Source organism: Nycticebus coucang, chromosome X (assembly GCF_027406575.1).
Source record: "Nycticebus coucang isolate mNycCou1 chromosome X, mNycCou1.pri, whole genome shotgun sequence".
Taxonomy (NCBI): Eukaryota; Metazoa; Chordata; class Mammalia; order Primates; family Lorisidae; genus Nycticebus; species Nycticebus coucang.
Genome location: NC_069804.1, coordinates 184,751,133 through 184,762,541, shown reverse-complemented (window position 1 = coordinate 184,762,541; position 11,409 = coordinate 184,751,133). Strand labels below are relative to the sequence as shown.

The following is an 11,409-nucleotide window of genomic DNA, read 5'->3' as shown; positions in this document are numbered from 1 at the left end:
CCACTTGATGTCTTACTGTGTCCAGACTGCTAGGCATTTCTGCACCCAAGGTCTGCAAGTGAGTGGGGTTCAGTTTCCCAGTGTGTCTAAAGTACAGAAGGTTGGCTTGACGCCATGCACTGAGGCTGGCAAGTTCGAGCCCGGCCCGGGCCAGCTGAACAACAATGACAACTGCAACAAGAAATTAGCCAGGCGTTGTGGCAGGCGCCTGTAGTCCCAGCTACTTGGGAGGCTGAGGCAAGAGAATTGCTTAAGCCCAAGAGTTGGAGGTTGCTGTGAGCAGTGATACCATAGCACTCTACCGAGGGCGATGTAATAAAACTGTCTCAAAAAATAAAAATACAGAAGGTTCTGGGGCGGCGCCTGTGGCTCAGTCGGTAGGGCGCTGGCCCCATATACCGAGGGTGGCGGGTTCAAACCTGGCCCCAGCTGAACTACAACCAAAAAAAAAAAAAAATAGCCGGGCGTTGTAGTGGGCACCTGTAGTCCCAGCTACTCGGGAGGCCGAGGCAGGAGAATCGCTTAAGCCCAGGAGTTGGAGGTTGCTGTGAGCTGTGTGATGCCACGGCACTCTACCGAGGGCCATAAAGTGAGACTCTGTCTGTACAAAAAAAAAAAAATACAGAAGGTTCTAAGGCAAGGCTCACCACTGTGGCAAGTGTCAGACTAGGCTGCTTTCTTGCATCTGGAGGTTGGGTTACCTTCCTTCCCCTCCCCAACTAAAGGACAGGGGTAGAATAAAAGTCTGGCAGGCCACCAGCAACCAGCTCTTTGGATAATTTGGGGGAGGGGTTGAGCAGCTCCAAAGTGATGTCCACTGCAAGGTCAGGACCTCAGAAACCCCCCTCGGAGTGTGCACTCTGGCAGTACAGGTCTGTGGCACACAGTGCTCTGTGGAGGCTGTGGAAGGAGTGCATCCTATTGTCTGGCCCCTATTGAATCAAACTGACAGGCTAGTGACAGTTGGATGGCACAGCTAGGATTAAATGGCTGGATTTTTTTTTTTTTAAGAGTCTTTGTCACCCTTGGTAGAGTGCTGTGACATCATAGCTCACAGCAACCTCCAGCTCTTGGGCTTAGGCAATACTCTTGCCTCAGCCTCCCGAGTAGCTGGGACTACAGGCGCCCGCCCCAACATCCAGCTATTTTTTTGTTGCACTTGGCTGGGGCCGAAATGGCTGGAGGCCCAGGAAGCTGAGGCAGCCCCAGTGGTGCAAGTCTTGGGTACAATGGAGGGGAGCATAGGGGGATTGCCACCTCAGCACCCCTGCTCTGTTTCTCCCTGAAGCCTCTGCTGCCACCTTCTTGCCTGCTCTGTTACCAGGAGGTGTGCCCAAAGCCACCTCCATCTGCCCTCCCATTGGCATGGGTGTGCACAGGGTGCTAGGTGCATGCTGGTAGACCAAACCAGCTTAGTCCAATTTGGCTTCCCCAAAATAAGCTCTTCACCCAGTGCTCACTCCACTGGGCTTTCCAGTGTGCTATATCATGTGGGCTGCTGTGTCCCACCACCTAGCCTGTTGGCCTTGACATGTGGAGCCATGGCTCTGTCTTACCCACTGCACCTGGTCCTGGTGAGCTCAGGAGAGTAGCCTAACAGAGGATAGAGGCCCAGGGGCAGGAAAGTGTCCTCAGAGCACAGCAGTAGGCTTAATGCTGGGGGATGCAAGGGGATGTGGACCAGCTGGGGTGAAAGATCTGTGTGGGCCCCAGAAGGGTCAGGGCCTTATAGCCAGGACCTATAGGACTACTCAACCCTACACTTACATGCCTTGTGGTGGCCTTCGTCACACTTTGGAAGGCAAGTGTCACACCAGTAGTATCTGGTGCTGATCTCAAACTACTGGGCTGGAATCTGAACACATCACTCCTCAGCCTTCGGGGGAGAGACCTGGCCAGGGGGAGGAAACATGGCACCTGTTCTTATCTGCTCCCAAGGCTGCCAGGGAAATCTCTTTCAGTTTTCCATGTCTGGATTAGCCAAGACCACTGGGCCCAGGGCTATGAGGACCACCCACAGGAACCTAGAACCCTCCACATACCAAGGCTTGGCCTTGACTAGGCACCAGGTAGGTGGTATGTACAGGAGAGGCAGGGAGAGGCTGGACATGAGTTGATATACCATATACAATGACAGATGCCTCTGAGCAGAGCAGGTGAACACACAAAGCCAGGATTCCCTAAGCATGAAGTAAGGTTGAGGGTACACGTGAGCCTGGAGTGGACAGCCACTTGCCGGCCAGGAAGGTAAGTCTTTCCTCAGCAGCATGAAGTGGCACTGTTTGGGAGCCCCTCCCACCCAGGTGGCCATAACATGGAAGGAGGCAGCCACTACGGCATCAAAGAGCAACATGTGGCAGTGGGGAGCCCTAGGACAGTGCTATGCCCAGGGACTGGAACCTCTCCATGCTGACTATGTCCCAGAGCTGCACCTGCAAGGCAGAAAGGCCTAGTGCTCCTGGGCTGCATTCCACCTTTGTAGAAAAAGGACAACACAGAAGTCCAAAATTCTCTAAGCCACACCTGGGAACCAAGGGACTTATTCTGGCATAATCTATGGGGCAGTGAAGCCTCCAGTTGGCAGGGAAGGAGAGAAGGGGCTGGGCCAGCCTGCCTTGTGGCGTTGGGTCAGGCAGTCAGAGCAACTTGAAACAGGCCTGGACAGCTGGAAAACAGGCCCAGAGAAGGGGACACCGCTCTTACCTGCATAGGTACTATCTGGCCCTTCAGCTGCATCACATGGGTACAGAAGTCAGTGGTTGCCCTTTACTGATCGCTGAAGTGGGTAGTGACAAGCTGATTCAACAGAGAGGACTTGACGACCCCGTGGTGGTCAAAGGTCAGAAGGGCCTCTGAATTGAGACATCTCCAGCTGTTCCCCGTCCTGCTGCGCCGCTCTGCCCCCGGGCGCCCACTGGGGCCCCTCTCTGGCTCTGGGCTCAGCTAAAGGTGGCTGCCTGGGGAGCCAGGGTGGGTGAGGCCAGCCCCGCACTACATCCTGCCCAACATTTGCCACCGGGAAATGCTGGCTCCCTAGTCAAGGTGTCTCGCTGTTCCAGGGTCGCTGCAGGGCTGACTGCGGGGGCGGGTCCACCAAGCCACGCCTCCCTCCGTGGGCCCCTCCCCCAGGCCCTGCGGAACCCTGAAGAGGAGGGGCGGTGGGGCTCAACTCGGTCAGCTGAGTGACAGTCACGGGACCGCGACCAGCTCAGTCTGGCTTACTGGAGGAGAGGGAAAGATGAGCGGGGATCTCCGAGGGCCACAGGCAGGTGGTGGGGCGGGTGGGGGGAGCTCCATTTTGGAGGGGCCCTGGTGAAGGTGAGGTCAGAAGCCCCGTGCGGAGGTGGGGGGATGCCCGAAGGCTGGGGACCGGGAGCCTCTGGGGGCACACGTGGGGCAGCCCTGGGCCCCGCCTGGGCGCCTTGAGAGAACTGCACCTCCAAGCCCCGGTGCCCCTAGGACGTGGAGAAGGAGCGGGAGACTCTGCAGGCCTGGAAGCAGCGAGTGGAGCAGGAGCTGGACCGCGTGCTGACTTTCTGGACTGAGCACTCCCACGACGAGGAGCACGGGTGCGGCGGGCTCTTTGCCCCCTTCCAGTCCCCACATCACTCTCAACCAATTCTCACATGCGCTGGCCCTACCTCCCCTAACCCGCGTGTCCCACAGGGGCTTCTTCACGTGTCTCGGCCGCGACGGGCAGGTGTATGACGACCTCAAGTATGTCTGGCTTCAGGGGAGGCAGGTAGGGGACCACCTGGTGCCTCGGTCCCTACACAGTGGGGCCCATCACCTCAACACTCTTCTTCCCAACAACCTGGACACCTGGGTCTGGCCCTCACCCTGACCACTCCCCCTAAAGCCATGTTTCCCCATAGGTATGGATGTATTGTTACCTGTACCGCAAATTCGAGCGCTTCCACCACTCTGGGCTTCTGGATGCAGCAAAAGCAGGTAGCCCCCCTCCCTACCCTCATGTCCCTAGCTTAATCGGGGGTCTGTGTGCTACTTCCTAGGGGTGTCTAAGAGTAGCAAGGGGCTTGGTGAGGTTGCAAGGCTTGTGTGGGGTTCTCCCTTTAGTCTTAGCGTGGCAACTTCCCAACCATCAGGTGGTGAATTTTTGCTGCGTTATGCCCGAGTGGCACCTCCTGGCAAAAAGTGTGCCTTTGTGCTAACTCGGGATGGCCGCCCAGTCAAGGTGCAACGGACCATCTTCAGCGAGTGCTTCTATACTATGGCCATGAACGAGCTGTGGAGGGTGACAGGAGAAGGGCATTACCAGGTGTGTGAGAGGAGATTTGTCCAGGTGACCCCTGGGTCTAAGAGCGAGTTCTGAAGATTCCACCCTGGGATTCTGCCGTGGTCACTTGATGCAATTCCACTCAGTGTGCGAGTCCCCTCCCCTGTCCCCAGTGGGCCCGGGGCTTCGGACAAGATCCTTCCTTGATGCAGAGTACTGTCATCATGTGTCTATGGGTGTCTGCCCTCCCCTTAGTCCCCTTCACCTCTAAACACACCTTATTCCCCCACAGGGGCTGTGAACAGAGAGGACTCTATCCACACTCTGCTTCCAACTGTAACAGGGCCTCTCCCTGCTCCCTGGGGGTCCCTGTGCTGCCAGACCCTGACCCCTCAGCCTGGGAGTGGTCTGCACCCTCAGACTGGGGGCCCCTGCGGGAGGGTAGGGTGGGTCTACCTGGCTCCCAGCACCTGCCTCCAGGGCCAGGCCCATGCCCACAGTAGGCCTGTCAAGGTGTCTTGGACTTTGTGAGAGCAATTGACTCTCCCACCCCAAGGCCCTGTCCTCAGGACTGTGCAGGTACCTGGGGAATGGGACAGATGGGATGGGATGCAGCCTCAGCCCGGGCCTCCCTTCACATTCCCCCACCTTCTAGAGCGAAGCAGTGGAGATGATGGATCAGATTGTCCACTGGGTGCGTGAGGACCAGTCAGGATTGGGCCAGCCCTGGTTGGCAGGGGCCCCAGCCGTAGAGCCCATGGCGGTTCCCATGATGCTGCTCAACCTGGTGGAACAGCTCTCCGAGGCGGATATGGAGCTGGCAGCCCGATATGCGGAGCTAGGGGACTGGTGCACCCAGAGGCTGCTGCAGCATGTGCAGGTGTGGGGCCTCCATTGTCCCACTCCACGCCTTGCCCCGTGCCCAAGAGCTTTACAGACCCAGGAGGCCAGAACCCTTGGGAAGGTGGGGGTGGGGGGTGGGCCCAGGGAACCCAGGGCAGAGAGCCAATGGGGTTGAGGGATGGACCTACGGTGCCAGAGCCCCAGGCAAGGCCTAAGGGCTGAGAACAGGGCCAGACCCAAGTCCCTCCCAGGTCTCTGTGGGCAGGCAAGCTTGCTCTATCTGTCCGCATTTGCTGTTTCACCTTTCTTTTTTTTTTTTTTTTGAGACAGAGTCTCACTTTGTCACCCTTGGTAGTGTGCTATGGCGTCACAGCTCACGGCAACCTCCAGCTCTTGGAGGTTCTCTCGCTTCAGCCTCCCGAGTAGCTGGGACTACAGGCGCCCAACACAACACCTGGCTCTTTTTTCTTTTTTTGTTGTTGTTACAGTTTGGCCCGGGCCGGGTTCGAACCAGCCACTCTCGGTATATGGGGCCGGTGCCCTATTCACAGAGCCACGGGCACTGCCCTGTTGTTTCACCTTTCCTCTGGAGAGGCACAGGCCTGATGCAAGGATTGGGACCTCCTAGGTCCATAACAGTGAATTGCTTATCTTTTTTTTTTTTTTTTTTTGTAAAGACAGAGTCTCACTTTATGGCCCTCTGTAGAGTGCCGTGGCCTCACACAGCTCACAGCAACCTCCAACTCCTGGGCTTAAGCAATTCTCTTGCCTCAGCCTCCGGAGTAGCTGGGACTACAGGTGCCTGCCACAACGCCCAGCTATTTTTTTGTTGCAGTTCTGCTGGGGCCGGGTTTGATAATGCCACCCTTGGTATATGGGGCCAGCACCTTACCGACTGAGCCACAGGTGCCACCTTGAATTGCTTATCTTTAAATGACCTTCTAAGCCAAGCCAGCCCAAGCCAGCAGGTCCAGAGGCTTGGGAGGGAGGGAGGAAGTGATTTCTGAGGCTCTGTCTTTATAGTTAGGTGGCTGGGTGGGTGGTCTTGAGGCAGAACTATTTTCTGTTCCTTGCCTGGCAGAGGGATGGCCAAGCTGTACTGGAGAATGTGTCAAAGGATGGCAAGGAACTTTCTGGTTGCCTGGGGAGACACCAGAACCCAGGTGAGGGAGCAGGGTGGGCTGGGGGAGCCCAGGAGGAAGGGAGTACTGAGCTTTGGGTTCTGGGCTTCTGTGTTGGGAGTGCCTGGGGGATGGGCTAGGAATTCCAGAGGAGAGGTTGAAAGTTCACTGTTGAGGAGGGAAGTGCTAGGGCTTGAGCTGCCAGAACCCTCCCCCGCCTGGGGGAGGATCTGGTTCCTGCCTTACCCAAACCCCTGGCCAGGTCACGCACTGGAAGCGGGCTGGTTCCTGCTCCGTCACTCCATCCAGAAAGGTGACCCCGAACTTCGAGCCCACATTATCGACAAGTTTCTATTGTTGCCCTTCCACTCTGGATGGGACCCTGAACATGGAGGCCTCTTCTACTTCCAGGATGTGGATGACTTGTGCCCCACCCAGGTGGGACAGTGCCCAGGGTTATGTGTTACTAGCCCTGTTCTAGGACTTTCTGACCTGGGAGATGGGTGCTATCATCATCCTTGTCTTAGAGAAAGGACCCAGGGTTATGTGTTACTAGACCTGTACTAGGACTTTCTGACCTGGGAGATGGGTGCTGTTATCATCCTTGTCTTATAGAAAGGACCCAGGGCTAGATTTATTTTATTTTATTTGTTTATTTGTTTATTTATGTTGAGACAGAGCCTCAAGCTGTTGCCCTGAGTAGAGTGCTATGGCATCACAGCTCACAGCAACCTCCAACTCCTGGGCTTAAGCAATTCTCTTGCCTGAGCCTCCGAAGTAGATGGGACTATAGGTGCCCACCATGACGCCCAGCCATTTTTTGGTTGTCTGGCAGGCCTGTCATTGTTGTCTGGCAGGCCTGGCTGGATTTGAACCCGCCAGCTCTGGTGCATGTGGCTGGTGCCCTAGCCGCTTGAGCTACAGGCGCGGAGCCCCAGGGCTAAATTTAACTTTTGTTCCACTGGATCCCAACCCCATGTCGCATAGAGCCCTTTCAGGAGTGTGTGCAAATGCTGATGCTCAAACATACATCCCCTTTGGAGTCTGGTGTCTGTGAAATTCTTTCCAGGTGATTCTAGTGTGTTGGCAGCCAGGAGTGGAATTGCCCCTTATGCTTTGTTGCTTCCGATTGTGCTATGATCCTGCCAGAGATCTGAAGACAGGCAGGGGTTTTAAGGGACTTAAAGACAGATCAACTAACAAGACAGACAAGCTAAAAGGGAGCCCATCCCACCCTTATCCTTTTATTTTTATTTATTTACTTATTTTTGGAGACAGAGTTTCACTTTGTCACCCTCTGTAGAGTGCTGTAGCATCATAGCTCACAGCAACCTAAAATTCCTGAGTTCAAGAGATTCACTTGTCTCAGCCTCCCGAGTAGCCGGGACTGCAGGCACCCACCACAACGCTCGGCTATTTTTAGAGGCGAGGTCTCGCTGTAGCTCAGGCTAGTCTTGAACCTGTGAGCTCAGGCAATCCACCCACCTCGGCCTCCCAGAGTGCTAGGATTACGGGCATGAGCCACTGCATTTAGCTTACCCTTGTCCTTTTAGAAGGGGTTGCTTGGGGTGCATCCAGGTCAGGAAAGTCATCCCATTCTGAGGGCCCCTCAGAGTGCTTAGGCCAGTTGGAGACTGGCTAGGTCATAAAAGATGGGGGGAGTGTCCCGGTAAGAGGGCTGTGGGGTGGAAGGGGAACGCAGGGCTCTTAGATGCCTGTCTCTGCTCTGCTTTCAGTTGGAGTGGGCCATGAAGCTCTGGTGGCCACACAGTGAAGCCATGATTGCCTTCCTCATGGGCTACAGTGACAGTGGGGACCCTGCATTGCTGCACCTTTTCTACCAGGTGGCTGAATATACCTTCCGCCAGGTGAGTGCTGCCTCCTTGTCCCTTCTAGAGGCTCAGGCACTAGGTAGAATGTAGGGAGAATCTCTTGCTCCAGCTTCCTCATACCCCCTCACTGGGGAACAGTCCCTGAGCTCATTGGAGCAGTCCTGGAGAGCCAGTACCCTTTGTTCCGTCAAAAAACGAAGCCTCTGCCTGGTCAGGTGCAGTGGCTCACACCTCTAATCTCAGCACTCTGGGAGGCCAAGGCAAGTGGATCTCCTGAGCTCAGGAGCTCGAGACCAGCCTGAGCTAGAGCAAGACCCCATCTCTAAAAAATAGCTGGGTGTTGTGGCGGGCGCCTGTGGAGAGACCGAGGCACTTGGGAGACCGAGGCAAGAGACTCACTTGAGCCCAAGAGTCTGAGGTTGCTATGAGCTGTGACGCCAGGGCACTCTACCAAGGGCGACATAGTGAGACTCTGTCTCAAAAAAAAGAAAGAAAGAAAGAGAAAGAAAGGAAAGAGGGCGGCACCTGTGGCTCAGTCCATAAGGCGCTGGCCCCATATACCGAGGGTGGCAGGTTCAAACCTGGCCCCAGCCGAACTGTAACAAAAAAATAGTCGGGTGTTGTGGCGGGCGCCTGTAGTCCCAGCTACTCCGGAGACTGAGGCAAGAGAATCGCTTAAGCCCAGGAGTTTGAGATTGCTGTGAGCTATGATACCATGGCACTCTAGCACGAGCAAGAGAGTGAGACTCTGTCTAAAAAAAAAGAAGAAGGGTGGCGCCTGTGGCTCAAGGAGTGGGGCGCCAGTCCCATATGCCGGAGGTGGCAGGTTCGAACCCAGCCCCGCCAAAAACCACAAAAAAAAAAAAAAAAAAAGAAGAAGAAGAAGCCTCTGCCCTTCTAGAGCTCTCATTTTGGGGAGGAGGCAGTGAATGCTATGGAAGAGAGAAAGCAGGTGAAAAGGGACTGGGCACTCTGTCCTGTGGGGAGCCAGGGAAGACCTCATGAGTCGGAGTAAGGGGGCACTGAGCAGAGACCTGAGTCAATCAATGGAGCAGGACAGGGGATGTATCTGAGGGAGGCACCTGTCTGACCTCTTAGAGCCCAGAAAGGAGGCCTCCCAGCCTTGAGAGGATGGCAGGAAGCCTAAGGCTTGAGGGCAAGCAAGAGGGGTAAGGTGAAGGGCAAGGGTTGCCTGGGTCCTGGGCCTTTGGGAGGGGAGGTGGTAGGGAACAGAGCAGAAGCCAGGAGAGCCGAAGAGGCTGTCAGTGCCATCCCAGCAGTGAGGATGGGAGCTGGGGGCAGAAGGGTTGAGTCTGGCTGAGCAGCAGTGGGATTTCTGAGTTCAGAGGGAGAGGTCTGGGCTGTGACAAATGCTTAATTATCATAAGAATATAGCTCAGGAGACTGAGGTGGAACGTTCCTAAGTTCAAGCCCAGCCTGGGCAAAAGCAAGCCCTTGTTTACAGAAAGAAAAAAAAAAAAAAAAGGCAAAGCAAAAAAAAAGACTATAGATGATACCAAGAGCTGTGAGGCAAAGTACACTTTGAGAAGAAGAGGAACTAGGAGGCCCAGCAATAGAGGCAAAAAACAGTTGTGAGGTAGGAAGGAAACAGCCAGGGGCCCCCAGAAGCCCAAGTGTTAAGAACAGAGTGATAAGCTGTGCTGACTGTTGCCAGGGCAGGGCACCTAGTGGTGACAAGACCTGGGTAGTGAATGAAGATCTGGAATGTGTTTCTGAAGCTAGAACTCTGACCCATTCTGTTGGTAACCTGGATATTGGGAGGAATAAGCAGGGGTCTTATTCTAAGGTCCATGGGCTGCAAAACCTGGGGGGAAACTGCATTTTTATTTGCACTAACCTCTAACAGAAATCTAGCATTTGTTTCCATTATAAATGGAAATAACAAACCACAGTGGTATTAGTAGTGCCTGGCTTTCTCACCAATAGAAATCCCAGAGGTGTTTATATGACATTGCAGTTGAAGAGACATCTCCAAGCATCACACGTGCTCATTACTATTTCCAAACCACTTGAGTCATGAAACCTCCAGCCACATCTTAATATTGAAAGCATTCATGAAGAGCCACCATTTTTTTTCATTCTTTAAGATTAATAATTATCAGTTAATTTCAGGGTACAAACCATTAAGTTATAAAATTTACACATGACAGGTGAAAGTCAGAGTTTAGTTGTATCCTATATCCAGGGAGTGTGCCATGTTTCCATACATTGTACCCATTGGGTGAGAAGCTGATGAATCCTCCTCCCCTCTTTCTTTTTTTTTTTTTTTCAGATAGAGTCTCACTCTGTCACCCTAGGTAGAGCACCATGGAGTCACAGCTCACAGCAAAATCTCAAACTCTTAGGTTTAAGGGCTTCTCTTGCCTCAGTCTCTCAAGTAGCTGGGACTACAGGTGCCCACCACAACATCCAGCTAGTTTTTCTATTTTTAGTAGAGACGGGGTCTTGCTCTTCCTTAGGCTGAGCTCAGGCAATCTGGACCTCCTAGAGTGCTAGGGTTAGGGTTACAGGTGTGAGTCTTGTACCTGGCCTTCCTCCCTATTTTCTTGAGTTTGAGATTTTTTTCTCATGTGGGTCTGTGACTGTTAATCTTGTAGTTTCAAATTGGTATTGAGTACATGAGATGCTTGTTTTTCCAATCTTGTGATAATTTACTTAAGAGAATGTTCTTCAAATCTATTCCGGTTATTACAAAGGATGCAAAATTTCTATCTATTTTTAGGTCTGAACACTACACCATTGTATACCTATACCACAGTTTATTAATCTGTTCATGTGTTAGTGGGCACTTGAGTTGTTTCTACATGTTTGTGATTGTGAACTGAAGGAAGAGCCACTAGTTTTAACTCTATAAAACAAAATTGAAAGAATATATTTGTAGCAAGGTACAGATGACATTAAACAGTTGCAAAAGTTATAATCAACATATAGTAAAACATTATGCACTAACCAACGTAACAGAATACAGAAAGTAAAATTCAGACATCCAAGGAAAAACTGGACAGAAAGGCAATTAATGTGGGAAGTATAAAAATTCTTCATTATCTTCCTGTGTCAGATCAGACAGTCAAAAAGTAAGGAGTTGAACAGTGTAACTTGAAAGATATAAAGAATACATACAAAACTAGTTTTACGCACTACAAAGAATACAAACTCTTATAGGCCACAATAGTAGACGTCAATGTAATTGATTTCTTCTATGATCCTTCTAAGAAGAAGCTCAACTGACAACCATGGGACAGGTGCCCTATGGGATTCGAGCAGGAGAAAAGGAGTGCAGAATGGGTCAACTGAGCTGCTGTTCTCCACATTAGAAGCAGTTAGGCACAGGGGTAGAGGGAGGGTAAGATGTTTT

General features: G+C 52.9%; 1 protein-coding gene across 1 annotated transcript; it reads left to right on the top strand.

The window, feature by feature from the left end:
- Positions 1–3,154: 3,154 nt before the first annotated feature.
- RENBP (renin binding protein) lies at positions 3,155–8,542 on the top strand. Its single transcript, XM_053580842.1, has 9 exons — positions 3,155–3,265; positions 3,460–3,569; positions 3,667–3,742; positions 3,876–3,951; positions 4,107–4,279; positions 4,893–5,117; positions 6,162–6,243; positions 6,464–6,639; positions 7,938–8,542. Exons 1-9 carry the CDS (start codon positions 3,239–3,241, stop codon positions 8,121–8,123), a joined length of 1,131 nt encoding a protein of 376 aa, XP_053436817.1. The 5' UTR covers positions 3,155–3,238; the 3' UTR covers positions 8,124–8,542.
- The last annotated feature ends 2,867 nt before the right edge of the window (positions 8,543–11,409 follow it).